General features: G+C 35.0%; 2 protein-coding genes across 6 annotated transcripts; one reads left to right on the top strand and one right to left on the bottom strand.

Moving 5' to 3' along the window:
- Positions 1–1,837: 1,837 nt before the first annotated feature.
- Positions 1,838–3,951, top strand: LOC110622512 (leucine-rich repeat protein 1). The gene is made up of 7 exons (XM_021767038.2): positions 1,838–2,147; positions 2,279–2,411; positions 2,593–2,664; positions 2,991–3,134; positions 3,283–3,354; positions 3,445–3,516; positions 3,622–3,951. Exons 1-7 carry the CDS (start codon positions 2,063–2,065, stop codon positions 3,698–3,700), a joined length of 657 nt encoding a protein of 218 aa, XP_021622730.1. The 5' UTR covers positions 1,838–2,062; the 3' UTR covers positions 3,701–3,951.
- Positions 3,952–4,764: 813 nt separating this feature from the next.
- On the bottom strand, positions 4,765–14,828 carry LOC110623148 (uncharacterized protein At2g33490). Of its 5 annotated transcripts, none has more exons than XR_002489241.2 (12): positions 14,491–14,822; positions 13,965–14,037; positions 13,118–13,192; positions 10,472–10,533; positions 10,319–10,387; positions 9,156–9,184; positions 8,833–9,040; positions 8,481–8,735; positions 7,861–7,914; positions 6,359–7,406; positions 5,585–5,669; positions 4,765–5,368 (listed from the first exon to the last, which is right to left on the bottom strand). XR_002489241.2 is itself a non-coding variant. In XM_021768063.2 (11 exons), the coding sequence occupies exons 1-11, from the start codon at positions 14,602–14,604 to the stop codon at positions 5,665–5,667; spliced, it is 1,992 nt and encodes a 663-aa protein (XP_021623755.1). In that variant the 5' UTR covers positions 14,605–14,820; the 3' UTR covers positions 4,824–5,664. The 5 variants fall into 5 exon arrangements, 3 of the variants coding, with proteins under 3 accessions (XP_021623755.1, XP_043815865.1, XP_021623756.2); XR_002489242.2 differs by having other exon boundaries at positions 4,765–4,990; XM_021768063.2 differs by having other exon boundaries at positions 4,824–5,669; positions 14,491–14,820.
- Between the last annotated feature and the right edge of the window lie 1,789 nt (positions 14,829–16,617).

Raw genomic sequence — 16,617 nt, 5'->3', positions numbered from 1 at the left:
GCGACCAAAAATTAACGACCAATTTACTTCCATACAGCGACTAAATACTCTTCCTTGAGGCGATCAAATAACAACGAAATAGCGACCAAATTAGCGACCGAAACAGCGACCATTTAGCGACCACATTATAGCGACCACATCAGCGACCATTTAGCGACCAACGTATAGCGACCAAATCAGCGACTATTTAGCGACCAAATTATAGCGACCAAATCAGCGACCATGTAGCGACCAAATTTTGACGACTGATTTTCAACCATGGACACCAAATTAGCGACCAAAAAATGGTCGCTGAATGGTCGCTATTTTAGCGACCAATTTTCAAATGGTCGCAAATCAATTAGCGACTGGCCAAACACCGACCAATTTTTTTGGTCGCTAAATGGTCGCTATTTCGTAATAGCGACCAAATCTGTCTTTTTAGCGACCAAAATTTTGGTCGCTAAATCACTGTTTTTTTGTAGTGTATAATATTTGGCCTAGCCAGTAAGCAGTGTTTTGCAGTTGGAGAGCCATGCTCTGTAGCTCCTGGTCATATAAGGTGGTTCGGAGTATGGTCTTTGTTGAGCTTGGTGAAGGGTTAAACAACATAGGTGATTGATTTAATAGGGCAGTCAGGCTAGAAAATGAAAATTGTGCTCCTTCTTGAGTAGAACTCAGGTCGTTGGGGGTGTGTCCAGTATGATTTTCGCCATGGTTGACCATGTGGATTTCAGTGGGTAGAAATGAGGATGAGAACTCCGGTGATGAAAAGATCTCCTTCATTCTCACAGACAGTGCCAATTGATATCCTGAGATCCAGTAAAGTGTACGCTCAAGGTGTATTTTGATAAGTTTGGTCTGGTTAGTGTATGCCTTCTTTCTTTTATTCTTTTTCTTTTTATCTTCTAGTGACGTGTAACCGCCGTCCTGCGTTTGTATGTCCTGTCATTGTCACGTTGGGCCGTATGTACGGACGTACTGTGTCCTTTCCCATCGTCAGGCGGCCATTTAATTCCCTCGGCGTCATATGAACACGATTCCGAATGTCCAAGGATTTGTTGTCTCGTGAATTCATCAAGTCGATTAGGCTGGACTTCCTATACATGGACCTAAACCTACCTTGTCCGATCCGTCCGAACAAGTCCTGGACTGCATACTGGAGGACAAGCCTACCTCTTGGTTTTTGACCTGACATTTCCAACGTAGACTCAGTCACAATTTGAGTATCCAAAGTCCAGTAGTCATCATTTTTAAATATCTTTCATTGTAGTTTTTCGATTTTCTTTTGATATCTAAGTTGAAAAACGATTTTTTTTTTCATATGTTTAAGTTTTCCATATTTTCGGGTGATCTTACATACAACAAGATCTTTTTTTTTTTTTAAGAAATAATTTCATATCATTATTTTTAATAATTAAAATTAACGATTATATTGCCTATAAACTATATTCAAATTCAAATGAATGCAAGAAGGATTTCAAACTTAATTACAGAAAATGTATACATACACATATATATTGAAATTGCAGGTGTATATTGTTGAAAGGAAATAACATCCTCAATTGTAATAATCACAGGAGTGGACCATGGTGGTCCTATCCCAACACAACTCCTTTAATCTGTCCCATGCTGCTTGCTGCACTTGCTCACTTTCTGCTTTTGCCCAGCACCAACCACTGAACCCCCGAGGAATAATGTAGAATACAATATATATATATATATATAGCTATTAGGTAGGCAAAGAGGATAAAATCGTCCAACCAATCAATCAGTGAGGGGTAATCTTGGACGTGCGTTGGGCTTGCATGAAAACAACTAAACAATTTTTACTACAGACCCACTTTCATTCACATTTTGTAATTACTCTTTTGCTCTTTTCTTTTTGTTTTTCTTTTTGTCCCCCCCAAACAATTCTTACATAACCAGCAAACTAATCCTTTTTATGGGCTCTATAAATTCCCCCCTACAGATGTTTGTTTTATTGCTTCCCTTCTTTAAACCAACTCCAACATATAAAAAGCTCATAACCATCTTCACCTGTTCGATCTAGGCTTTCAAAGACATCTTTTCAAGTTTTCTAATGGCGACTTGTACTTCCTTTCAACTTCTTCTTCATCTTGTGCTCCTGTCAATCATTATAGCTCCTACAAATGCAAACCTTGAAGGTAACACAGATTTGCTTCTTTTCTTTTTTCTTCTTTTAATGTTGTTCCTGGGTTATGTTTGAACTTTATATTTTTTTTTTTATATATGTAGTATATTGAATATTAACTTCATCTGTTTTTTAAATGAACAGGGGATGCTCTGTACGCGTTGAGAAGAGCAGTGAAAGACCCAGGACTTGTTCTGCAAAGCTGGGATCCAACCCTGGTAGATCCATGTACTTGGTTTCATGTCACCTGTGACAACGATAATAGGGTTACCCGTCTGTAAGCATCATTTTCTTTCTTCCACTTCTTATTATCTCTTCACTTTTGCAGCTACTCTTTTCTCTATTTCGAGAGTTTGTATTCCAAACGAGTTAATGGAAGCAATAATAATAATAATAGTAATAATAATCTGAATAATAATCTGAAGTAATTAGTTAGTGTTATCATTTGATGCACGCAGAGACCTTGGGAACGCAAAGCTGTCGGGCAATCTAGTACCTGAGCTGGGGAAACTCGAGCGACTTCAGTATCTGTAAGCACATGACTCAGCTTGTAAATAATAAGTGAAGATTCATAAACAAAAGAGTCTGTTTAACCTGCTAGTTAGTAATTTCACATTACAGAACTTATTAAAGTTACAACTACCCACACTCACACCTGCCACATCCATACCACTGTCTCAGCTTGTGGTCCTCTGATAAATATGGGTGTTAAATTGCACATGAGTACAGTAAAGGTTTATAGGATTTGTATACTGAAGTTATTGTTCTTTGTTTCTCTTTTTTCTGGTCTAAAAAAGCAATGAGTAACATTTAATAACAACAAGAGTTGGTTGGTTTGTGAATACGTATTGTTAAGGGAACTGTACATGAATGAGCTGGTGGGTTCTGTACCAAAGGAGCTTGGAAACCTGAAAAGCCTGGTGAGCTTGGACCTCTACCACAATAATTTAACTGGGTCTATCCCTGCTACTCTCTCAAAACTTTCCAGTCTCAAATTCCTGTAAGTATTTAGTTGAATATACATATTTCATTTGGCTTGATTGGTTCATTTGTTGGCCACTAACGTCAGTTCAGTTCAGTTCCTTCACGTCTTTAAATGTAAACTTAGGTTCTGGTTTTGCTTGATGGGTCACGTAATGTCCATGCAGGAGACTGAACGGTAACAGACTGACTGGAAGGATACCAAGGGAACTAACCAAACTGGGAAACCTCAAGATTCTGTAAGTCATCTTTTAAATCCTCAAAATTAACTTGTTTCTACAGAACTCTTTAATCTTAATTAATTATTTGTGATTGATTTGCTTTTGCAGTAACGTGTCAGACAATGATTTGTGTGGCACAATCCCTACTTCTGGCTCCTTCTCTAAGTTCTCAGAGGAAAGGTTGGCATCTAAACATCGATCCCCTTGAACTAAAAAAAGCTTCAATATAATTTTTCTTTCTCGACACCATATTTTAACTGGCTTTTATTCTCTGTTTGGATGCAGTTTTGTAAATAACCCTAGACTGGAAGGCCCAGAACTGATGGGATTTGTGAGATACGATGTAGAAGGAGGAAGCTGTTAATAAAAGCATCAAGGGTTATGATACTAAGAAAGCCACTTTATGCCGAGAGAAGAATCTATGAAGCTTGGTTGTGACTTTCAGCCATCTGTATTTCACTTTGCCGTTTTAAGTTGTAGATCAGAACAGAAAGCTAATAGCTATGGCTGCTCCTATTGCATTAATTAAAGAAGATCAGTGGTAGCATGCAAAAGTATAAGCATAATTACTGTGTCTCCAATGTGTTAAATGTTAATGTGTCAGCTTCAATCCAACATCATCTTTGTAAATGATGACTTAACTATTACTTAAAATAACATATTCCCTCCATCACGTAAAAATAAAATTATAATTTTTTTTTTATATAAAACTTAATACAATTTAATAAAAGATGCACTGTGTGACATGGAGGAAAATGCATTTGTATAAATTTTAATAAATGCAAATAATTCATTAAATGAACCTTAGCAAGTAGCAATTATAAAAATTGTTTGTACTATATTACTACATAATTAAATTATTCTTAGAATTAATAAGTTAATACTAAATAAATTGTCATATAAAAAAATAGACTAGCTATAATTTAAAACTGATGAAAATGGATAGTAAATATGCTTCTGAGAATGGAGAGATTTCTGACAATAAGTTTTGGTTAATGCGATTAATCATAACACGTCCTTATCCAATTTCATAGAAAATGAATACCCTATAGGTAGACCGTAGGATCAAGAACCCAAACTAGTTTAAATCGGATAATTAAATTCTTTTTAAAAAATTAATTAAAACCAAAATCAGGGGAGGGGACACTGCCCAGAACCGCCGGATATAGGCTTACCTGGAATATGGTTGCAATGGAAACAAATCTGAACCATACATTTCAATTCTCAGTGAAGACACGCAATGATGCCAAATATTTCATATGGCTCCTTTGGAAAGAAAAATAATAATAATAATAATTATTGTTAAATTTATCTCCACCTTTTTAAAAATTAGTTAACATATCCTTTAATTTTAATTCCATTAAACACTTTACCCTTTTGTCCATTTAGGGTTTATACTCAAAGAAGAGACCAAAACAAATACAATCGGGGAGAAGTTGTTGCATTATTTCCTGCTCATTTGATGGAAGAATAACACACCAATCCAATAGCATCACAGGTTGTTTATTTTTATTCTAAAGCTTTCATTGTATATACTGTAATTCTTTGATTCAAATTCAAAAAGCTACAACATCATTCATCTGTCTGGCTATTAGAACTGGCAGAGGCAAAAATTTTCCAACCACTGAACATGCAGAGTGACTCTGTCCTTCCCCTAGTAATGTAGGTGCTCAAAACATTAAAAGCTGAGCTCATACATTGCTCTAATATGTAAGCTGAGAAGAAAGAAGATGATAAATAGGCAATAAAATACAAGGTGTACACAGTAACAACCACCTATCACCGTGCTTCTCGGTTGATCCGCATCATTTTCTCTCTCATGAATGAGATCTTATCAGATAGATGCTTTATGGTAGATCAAAACTCATATGGAGGAGTGATGTTTATTACAGAACAGGTCTACTTGTGAATCTTTGTTAATGTTATTGGGAGAGGATTGTGAGGATAGATCCCACAATCCTCAAAACAGAGTATCTTCACCTCAATTAAATTCCTAGGCTTTGACTTAGATCAAAGAATGATAACTTGATATCTGTCAATCCACGATCAGAAAAATGATTGAAGGCTAGATTAATCTTAGAGAGAAGAGGAAGGAGGGAGAGAAATGAATGGTGATGAGTCACTTAGGAGAATACAAAATTTTTCCACTGATGAAACATCAAGGCAATTATTCGATCATTAAAAATAAGAAATGGACTAAAAATTGATACACAAAATGATAGACGTGATTATATTTACAGATCCGCACCTGCATGAAATCAACAGAGAATCTTACATACTCGGCTTTCCGTTGATGAACTAGAAACAAAATTGCTGCAAAGAATAAAATCAATCTGCACAAGAAGTCAGGAATCCATCAAATACGTTATTAGTAACAGAAAAATGCTACATTAATCCAAGACACAAACAGAGCTAGAAAGTGGTGGATGGAATTGATGAAAAACTTCACAGATATTGAATTCTGACTTAAAACAAGAGGACTAAGTCTGAGTTTTCATTGGACTACTGGGCTATCTTGCGGAAGCATTGGAGATGAAAGCACTGAAACAAAAAAGTTACTATAGTTCATCCTATCAACATAAACAGGGGGGAGAAAAACTGTCTTGTCATGAACAACCATTTCAGCAGTTTTCACCATCAATCATAAAAGACCTTTGGTTGGAAATCTGTACAATTCATTTCATAACCATCTTCAAGTTCATATATGCATATTAGCATTGTGATTGGTACAAGAATGTTCACAACATCAACATAGAGAAGGTAATTTTTGTCTAGGATGACTGGCTGATTACAGTTTTCAGCTTAGGACAGAATTTTCAAAGCCCTACCTAGGGAATATGGTCCATTGATATTTAACAACATTATTGGCGTCAGTAATCAGTATGCCTGAAAGGTATAGGTTAGATTTTGGACATGTCAGCGCCCATATATTCACCACAATAGAAACCCTCTCTGCCAGTCATATCTTAGGAGAATTTATCTAAAACTAAATAAACATATAAAGCACCAGATTCTGAATTACCTCTGATTTGAATAGTCTGATTGACATTCTTGGAACCAGTTAACGATGGCCGGATGTTTGTGAAAGATATTGGTGTCAAAGGAGGTGAGACCATATCTTGAGGCATCTCTGAATTCTGAGTAGCTTCAATTGGCTTTGAAATATTGAATGCCATTGCTCTAAGGTTGCCAGAGGGTATGGAGAAACTGCGGGTGACAGCCTGAGAAGGTACTGGAAGTGGAGATGCTGAATTTGACGTCAATGATTTACCAGTAGGATGAATGTGACCTTTGGGCACCAAAGGAGCTGAATGACCAACAGAACTCAATGGCCCTGAAGACTTGAAAGCTGAACTGGCTGGAGGCCTAGGAAGCTCATGAAGCTCACTTATTTTAGGGGAGGACACAAAAGTAGGAGAAGCTGTTGGTGACACTTTTGGGGACACCTTCGGAGATACCTTTGGGGACACCTTCGGAGATACTTTTGGAGATACCTTCGGAGATGATGTTGATGGTAGTTGCACAGTTGGATTCTTCAATAGGGGCCCTGAGAACAATCCAGGAGGTCCTATTGAAACTGGTTTGGTAGGCCATGCCTGCCTTGTGATGGGACCTGAAAAGGCGTATCTTTTAATCTTCTTAGAATCCGAACGTGGAACAAAGAGCCTATCGGCCAGAGCAGGAGGTATCTGAGTGGAAACAGTACTTTTGTTGCTTTCCTTGAGCACTGACCATGATTTTTTTACAGTAGATCCACTATATTTATCATCTGTTAAGTTTTCATACTTCTTAGGCTCTAGAGGGGATGAATGCCACATATTGTGCCCATTCAAACTTGCACTTAATGTTTGATGAACTAGACTGCCTGTTCCTGAAGAATTTGAACTCTTAGTCTCAAGTGGGGTGGGCAATACATATGTGTTGAGCCTTCTTGAAGATGATGGTCGCATCTGTTTCACCCTTTCAGCTGGATCAGATTTCTTTTCAGCAAAAAGTGGGGCTGATTGGATTCCTTTCCTAAAATCTCCTCTAAAAGAACAAGGTTTCCAATAGCTGCTATCAATATTTTCCTGCGCACATGTCCAACAGACATATAAATCTCACAGTTACAGCAAACCTCAGTAATGCTGCTTTCATGAAAGATATAGGTGTTTTAAGAAAGTAAATATAATTCTGTGCGCTAATCCCACTCAGAAACTCGTAACTTATGGAGTTTCTGAGATCATATACACATGGATATCTGAAAGGAAGATAACAAAATTATCTGATAACAGAATTTTGAGGGAAGACATAATGATTATATGAGTTCAGATATGCCATACAGTGCATTTAGATTCTTGATCATTGGATTAACTATTAAATTTTCCAGGCAATTCATATAAAATGCATTAAGTGCGTGAGACAAACTTAGAATTCAGTGATACAGAAAAGATATCCATATTCTTAACTGGGTTACACCATGCACAAGTGCAATTGCGTTGTTCATACTGAACATATGAAATAATAAAGCTTTTTTTTTTTCACCTTTCTGACTTCTAATGTTGCAACTTGGGGAAATGTAACATCCACCATATCCAACTGCACAAATTGTTAAACAGTGAGATGAAGTTCAAAAATCATGAAGTGTGTGAAAAAGCTGTGTATCAAGAGATCACAAAGAAAAGCATGACAAAAAATATGGTAGTCATGTGCAAACAGCCATATAAAATGTGCGCCAGGAGCTAAAATTTTCTAAGTGATGAAGATTGACTAAACAACCAAAAAAAACTGTGTTCAGTACATTGCTCTAGCTCCACATATATTCAGCTAGACTTTGTTCGTTCCAAAACAACCATAAAATAGCCTCATGCCTTAGGCACGACATGTAATACAAGATATAGAATATGATTATATTTGCCATCATACTTGCTAGTTCAATCCCTGCAATTTCATAATCAACAGGTAACATAGACCAAATCTAGGATTCTGAATCATACACCACTAACTCCAAGTTTACAAATTCTAACATCAACTAAATTTCCTGTGAAGGCAATGATATTGATTATATATAATCACAGACTATAACACATTATGCATATCATTACTCACTTTGGAAGGGGACAAGTTGGTAGCTCCTGCTGAGCAAAGACAAAGTGAACTATTACCTCCATTGAATTTCTTGATGTAGAAACGACATCTTGCTCCTCGTCATTATGTCCGTAGTCAAAACTCAATTCCCCATCATCAGGTGCATCATAGGTATCATCGTCATCATCATCACTGCCATCATCATCAACATTGTCTGCATCATCATCTTCAAGTCCACTGAAGTGATAATCAATATGTTGCTTTTCAGTGACCAATTTCACATGTGGCTCAAGTGCTTCAAGAGATTTAAGAGCCTTCTTGAAGAAGCACAACTGCTTTCATGATTTAAGAGGGAAGAAGGAAAATAAATAATTGTCCAAATGGACCCCAAAAAAAAATATATAAGTTCAAAGAAGAGGAAGAAAAAACCTGAGCAGCATGGTGTCGCGCTGCCTGTGTAAGAAGACTCCGAGATTGTCCTTGCTTTAGGGATTTCAGACGGAAAACAAATAAGGTTGCTTCTTCATCATATTCATCATAAGCTGCTTGTAACTGCTGCATAGAAAAAGACTCTCCCTTTCCATTTCTTCCCCTTCTTTTTTCTCTTTGCCTCGTTATCATGTATTCATAGACATTTCTGTAGATCAAACAACAGAATGAGAAGGCATATATGTCAAAGTTATGCAAGCATGTTGTGTTTGGACCATGTGGGTATGTGTATATAAGCATGCTCAGGTGTTATAAAGATTAACCTTTTCTCATCACATTGCCGCTTCATCTCCTGCAAAAGTAGAAAAAAAAAACATAGGTGACCGTTTCTTTAGTAAAGATGTTTGAATGAACATAAAGAGGATGTTTAAGCAAGAGAACTTGAAATGAGGAAAAATCTAGAGTATTTTGCAAGGATAGAAATTCTAACAAAAGAAACTAAGCATTGGTAAGCTAAAGCTTTTGAAGCACAAAAGAGCAGTGATTCAAAGTTTTCAAACTCCAACAAGCCTTGACAAAATTTTCACCAATATGCTCCTATGATGTTGGGAACTACCAAAAATTTTCCAGAAGTTTTCCCAAGGATCTTGAAAGTCAAGGCTCTTTGGATGTTCACCAAGATTCAACAAAAAATATATTAGCAAACTTAGGCCAGAGAACAAGACAAAATCTTTTAGAATTTCCAAGAATATGTGACAAAAAAAGGGAATAAACAAATTTTTGAAGCACTGTGCGAATTATCTTCTCTCAAAAATTAACCAAAGTGAAGGTCAATGACTAGTTGAGCTACTCACAACCCACTCTGCCCCTCAATGTCTTTCCTCATACCAAAAGAAACAATCCAATCAGATATTGCAAGATCGTACCAGGCATTTGGAACCTTATACCAAAAGAAACAATTTAATCAGATATTGCAAACTTAACCAGGCATTTGGAACTCGCTCAGAAAAATATGTAGATCTCTCTGGAGTTCACAGTTTTTCATATTAAGATATTTCTAATAAAGCTTTCCATTTAGCTGCACTTCCCTATGATATAAAATCCAGACTAGTGATATTTTCCACCTTAAGCTCTCCCAGCTTTCTGACATTTAACCTCAAATTCTAATGTTTCAATCAACCCAGATATATGTCAAGAACCCTAATCCAAATTTGCAAAAAAGATCATCACAAAATACAGAATGGCTGTAGCTAAATCACCCCGTCTCCACTGGATCTGTTCCCGGGAGTACCTCAATTATTTAATGAAAAATGAAGAAATATCAAACTATAAAGACAATGAAACAGAAGAAAACTAAATAAAACAAAGCAACATTAAAAATATGAGGGCAACTGCTGCACAATTGAAAAATTATGCATAAGGCAAACACCACTTTTTCCTCTGTCACCAGCTGACTGGAATAATATCAAAGAATCCAGAAACAAACCTCAACAGTTCGAAGTTCATTGAGAAGAGACTCTGATGGGACTGTAATTGTCTGGGATATGTGAGAGCGCTGAAAGTAAAAAACCCGCATTTCATTACAAAGCCAGATGATTTTATGCAAAATAATGACAGCTTATTCATAACAAGGACTCACATAGCTATCAACAAGCTTCTGGAGTTCAAACTGCATTTTCCCCAGCATCAGTAATACTTTACCTGCATAGGAAGAGAAAGACTTCAACTCTCTCTTACAATTTCCCCGTCCTTTTGGAATACAACAACTCAACTCCTGAGCATCAGATACAATGAATTTAAGGACCAATAAATATCTAGCCATGACATAAAATTCATGGCAAAGGAATTAGCGACAGCATTTATAAAGAGCAAGTTAACTTGCTTATTATAATATCCAGCTAAATTCCAGTATCGGAATTCCAACTTTCTGACAGAATCTCCGTTGTAATCCGGAATCTTGGAACCAGAAACTTTGAAAGGGTAAAATAAATTTTTATAAAAATGAATTTAAAGTATTTTACAATGTGCTTAAAAAAAATAATTTTTAAATTATCAAGATTTGGCCGCCGAATACAAGCTGACAGACTTGGTTATAAAAGGCCTTCAACTCAACTTTGAGATAAATTCTTCTCTCTTTTTCCGGGCAGAGGTAAGCCTAAGATTTCTTGAGGATTTCTGCTCTGAGTTTTCTTTAAATTCTCTAGAAATTCATGAGTTTTACTTTTATTTTGAAGAATCGAGTTTGATTTTCAAGTTTTAGCTTTTGGAATATTCAGAGCTCATCTCTTTTTCCCCTTTGAACTTCTCCTGGTTGCTGTGATTGTGTTTTCTTCAAGAGGTAAGCCTGGTTTTTTCCAAACTCTTTGTCTTTGGGCTCAATATGGTTGTGTGTAGCTTGAATTTTGATTTTAGAAATGTATGCATGGTTAATGTCTCCTCTTAAGTTGAATTTTGAAGTAGCAAATGCACTGAGTTGATTGCATGTTGATTGTTTTGGTGTTTCTAGAGTTGTTTTGAACCTTTTTAGTCAATGCTGGATTTTTTATTTGCTTTTGAGCGGTTGTATGTGGGTTTGATCGCTTTTTGAGGGTTGTAGGCTGAGGCAGAATCAAGTTCTACATTGCAGAAGAACTTGGATTTGGCCACCGAAGCTAGGTTCAACTACTGAACCTGCCTGTGAAGGCTACTTTTTGGCCTTCTGATCTGTAAGGGGACTTTAGGCCACCGAACCTGTCGCCAGAGGTCCCTTGTCCAGCCATTTTCAACTCGTTTTCTATATGTTCTCTTATATGTTCTTAGGAATTTCTTGGGATAGTGTAAGTGTTGTAAAAGTTATGTTTGATCTTTCATTTAAGTCCATCTGTATAGGATCAAACTTGGAAAACCGTAGAATTTGCAGTGAGAAAACTGCTTCAGAGCTAGGCTTTCGTCAGCTAAAGGTGAGTAGAACTAAATCAAACTATTATTTTAAAGAAATCAAACGTTTTAAGTATACTCATGCATTACGAATGCCATGTGTATATGATTAGGTTGTTTTGCATTAGAATTTATGAATATAATGCATTGCATAATTAATTATTGTTGTGGCTCACTAGCCCTCGAGCATGTTATGATATATTATGACGGATACAGAAAAATCAGGGTTACCCATTCTACGCCATAATGTAAGAGAAAGATCTGCCCATTCTATGCCCCTGACTCTATGAATACGTTATATTATGTTTAAGAGAAAGTCCTGAGGAGCACTAGTTGTGAGTCGGGCACTATTAAAATTATGGAGAGTTACTGGTGATAAGTCCATCTTGATGTGAATTGTTTGTGTTGTGACCCATTCATACAATCATATATTTTATTAAACTGTTTTTATTTATATTTCTACTCACTAGGCTCTTATAACGTATCTCTTTCCTCCAATCTCAGGTTTGCAAGACCAGAGTTAGCTCATAAGGTCAACAGAGTTGTTTGGTATAGTTCTAATGAAATAATATTGTTGTGGACATATAATTCATATTGTGGATTAGAATTGTGCTTGTACGAGTTTTCTTTTATAATCCCTTATTCATGATCTTTTTATGTAAAAGTTTTAAAGTTTAACCTTTGTTGAATCAAACTGAGGCATGTAAATGATGAGTATGGATTTTGTGTTTTCAGTTATGTTGCATGCTCATGTCAGAGTTTTGATTCATGAGATGAAAATGTTTTTATATGTTTTTATGATCATGTTTAGGATTATATCAGGATGTATGGTAGGCTTGCTACGGGATCCGACAACCTTAAATCGATTTGAACCCTAACGCCGATAGAGGTTCGAACTCTAAATTTCCAGGTCATTTACACTGATTGTCGCACAAGATGCATAAATAGATTTTCTGGAACACGAAAAAGACAAATCCAAATTTTTGACCTGTATTCCAGAAAAATCTTAGTATTATTGCATTATGGTTTCTGAAGTACACTTTGAGAGAAAAAAGAGAAAATATCATAACGAGACACAATATGATCAATTTGGTTTTCATATTGCTTAATCGAATATGCAATTTGGAAAAATATCCAATAAAAAGATGGCTAATAATAACATCTTTTCCCAAATGCACCATGCTCTATGAATATGCAACACAAGTATTCTTGTAATGACCATGAACAAGAAGCCTCCAGTAACATTGTTGTTAAGCATATAAAACTGACATTATGGCAAAAAAATCTGTCCACAGTTGAGATGCAAAAAATCTTGAGAAAAAAAAATCCAGTGAAGAACTAGAGAATCATGATAATATATTTCACTTACCACTTTCTTCATCATCATTTAATGCAGTTTTCTCGAGAAGACAAGCACCCAATTCACGCAATGATTCAGAGAATTCTGAGAACACATAAAATTACATAAGAACATACTATAAATGGAGACCAATAAAGATGTGGAGCTTGACATTAGATCAGTATGCAACAGCTCCCAATCAGCACATAAAATACTGTAATAACAAGCATCTTATTTTGCAACAATCCAACTTATTAAATAACAATCTTCCCGAAACAAATTGTTGTAAAGGCAACAAGATGGAAAATGTTGGGCATGATTATATATTGGGGTAAATATCTCAAAATAAACAATGTAATAGATATAAAGAACAACCTTCCGCGACTATTTCAAAATGCAAGGAAAAATGTTACTAACATACAGAGACATACACATCTATCAGTATTGTATGTATCACCAATACTGTGCAGCTCTTTGGCTTTCTTTTTGATAGATCACTTATTCTTTGTTAATACCCGAAAAACTATTTTCATGAACTATAAAGTTCCATGTGCTACACCACATGATATTTAAAATATCAACTGGCCTCTACTTCGGATGAAGAGTACTTCCTCTGTCTCTCTCATCCTCTCTTTCATATTGGTGCTTTACAATGTAATAATTGACTTTGCTATATAGCCTTTAGTTATGGCTTGATGATTTAGAAACCAATATCTCATGTATTTTCCTTTTTTAGTACGGTTGGCTCCTATTGGTACTTGAACTTGAGCTACAACTCATAGGTAAATCATCTATTTCCTTTGTTTCTTGAGGATGCGCAAATAAATAGCGAGAGATTAGAAGAAGAAAAGAGAGGAAAAAGCATATGAAAATATACCGAAGGCGCTATTAGCAGTTGCTGCAGCTGCAGAAAGTAAGCTATCATAGCAATCTCTTATGTCCTCCATGTCCTGAGGAAAAAAAAAAAAAGCCTACATAATGCGATCGATCAAAAGCAGATATAAAGTTACTAACTTTGAATTATCATTGCGTACAGCAAATAGCTCGGAATAATGGCTACTGAAAGCAATCATGTCTAACCCAGTTAACTTTTCAGACCATGCTTTTTATCAATATAATAGTCTCTTCGAGAAACAAAACTCTACTTCAGTAACCATACAAAAAAGCTCAGTGTCTCAACAAATTGCAAAAACCAGATTCGGCCATTTTAAAAAAGAAAATCTTACCAAAAACTCCAAAAAAATTTTGGTCCCTTCCCTTGCTTGACAAAGAGTGAGAGCCGAAACTTTAAGTTTGGTTGCTAAGCAATTGGTGGAAAACAGTAAAGAATGGGTTGTTGGGAAAAGCTCAAACTCTGTTTTCATAAAATTGGTGAGGAAGCAAAGATAAGAGAGAGGGTGTACCTGAGAAGCCTGAGCAAGCTCATCGATGGGAGCCAAAGGGCGAAGATCTCTTCGGTCCTTGTGGTCAGCATGACGAAGTGCGAAACCTCGCAATTTCCTGAGAGAAGTCTTCATTTGGTATGCACCTGCTACGCCTACCTTTGCTTTGTTTCCTTTTCTCTCCGAAAGGAAGTAATGAACGGAAAGAAACCGATTGAATAGTTGAAAGAAACCACAATAAAGCACAAGAAGAAGAAGAAGAAGAAGAAGAAGAAATGATGGAGAAGCTGAAACTGTTAAAGGAATTATTATAAATCAAATGCCAAAATCTCTCTCTGTCTATGGCTACGTCACCTCCAAAATATATACTTGCATTCCAAATATTAAAATCTAACAATTTTATTTTCTAAATTAAAAAATAATAATAATAAAAGGAATTGTTCTTTCTTGACTCACTCTCCTCGCTTCTTCCTCTGCCTTCTGTTTCTCTCTCTCTTCTCCAATTTCTATTGTTTTATATTAAGATAAATAATATTATAAATTAAAGTTTTATTAAGACATTTAAATATTTTATAGGAAAAATATTTTTAATTCATAAATTTTTTAGAGTTTTAAAACCTTTATTTTAAGAAATTCTCATGCTTTTCGAAAATAAATTCAAATATAAAAATTTGAAATTTATGGATTTAGTTTTAGTTATAGTTTTAGCTTATAGTATCATATTAGTTGACAAGAATCTTATAAATCATTTCATATCCACAGTAAAATAAAATTATTCTCACTATTATGACCCTAAAATATATCCACAGATCAAAAGATTACTGTTAAAAATCTTAAATTGGATGGTAAATAATTATAATATAAATTAAAAAATACCAATTAAATTTAGTTTTAATGTTTAATAAATATAATCTCAAATTACGATTTCACCCATTCTCTATATTTTAAAAATATGAAAAAATCAATCAGAGTATTATTTAATCGGCATAATTATAATTAATATTTATTCAATAGACAAAAAGTCAAATAAAGGAAAATAAAATTTTAAGTTGAATGATTGTGGCAAGTGATATAATAATGAGTATTAGGAAAAGATTAGGTCTAACGGCTTATTAAATTTATTTAATGTATAATAAAAAGGAAACAAAAAAAATAATAATGTGGGTTTAAGAGAAGAATTGACTGCTCGTTTTCTCTTAATCTCTAATCTGTCCTTTAATCACAACCTTGACCATGGAATTTTCTTGCTTCTGCCCAAGCCCATATATTTGGTTTCTCTCTTTTGTTTTCTTCTTCCCCACTCCTCAAGTATTGGTTAGTTAATTGAGCTATTGTCATTTATCATTTAAAACTGGAGAATTGAAAAAGAGAGATTAAGAAAGAAAATGAACTAATAGTTATTGTGTTTAGTAGAGATAAAAAAAAATAAAATTAAAAACAAAAATTAACATTCTCAATCTCAAAATAATAAATAAATTTGTAGGAAACAACTGGTAAAATGTGACAGAGTGGGTAATTTATTAGTAATGATTATACTTGTTTTAATAATCACATTAATAGATTATTATTATTATTATTATTTGAGCTAATAAATTTATTACGCACGGATATAAATTAATTGCTTTTTTGATAGTAATAGTTGGTGTTGAAAATAAAGCCTCGGAAGGAGACCACATCGAAACAAAAGATTCTATGACGATGAATGAATGAGAAGGAAGATAGAATTTGTTTGGTCAAGAAAACGTGTTTTCTTGGCATATAATCAAGCCATATTATGCGAAATTATTGAGTCCACCATCCAAAACGTCCATCACTTTTCTCTGAATTTTCTTCTTCTTTTCCATCTACAATTTGGTTAACAACTCAAGAAGCCATTTATTTATCAATAGGATTTGGTTTCATTAATGATTATCTCATAATTATTATTTATCATAAATGGACCATATCGATGAAATTGATTGAGAATAAACTTAATTTCGGTGACCGATGACTACTGTAAACACACCATTCACAGTAGATTGAAAAGAAGAAGAAAATTGTAAAAGTGGTAGGGCAGGCATCGTTCAAGAAAAACATACAGAAAAAGAAGTTTGAAACTTTAGACGTATGGGTTGATCAACTGGGGCAACTTTCAATTTGGAAGTTTGA

The sequence above is a fragment of the Manihot esculenta genome, chromosome 9 (genome assembly GCF_001659605.2).
Source record: "Manihot esculenta cultivar AM560-2 chromosome 9, M.esculenta_v8, whole genome shotgun sequence".
In the NCBI taxonomy this organism is placed as follows: Eukaryota; Viridiplantae; Streptophyta; class Magnoliopsida; order Malpighiales; family Euphorbiaceae; genus Manihot; species Manihot esculenta.
The sequence above is the reverse complement of the archived record's forward strand: the minus strand, read 5'-3'. Positions and strand labels throughout refer to the sequence as shown.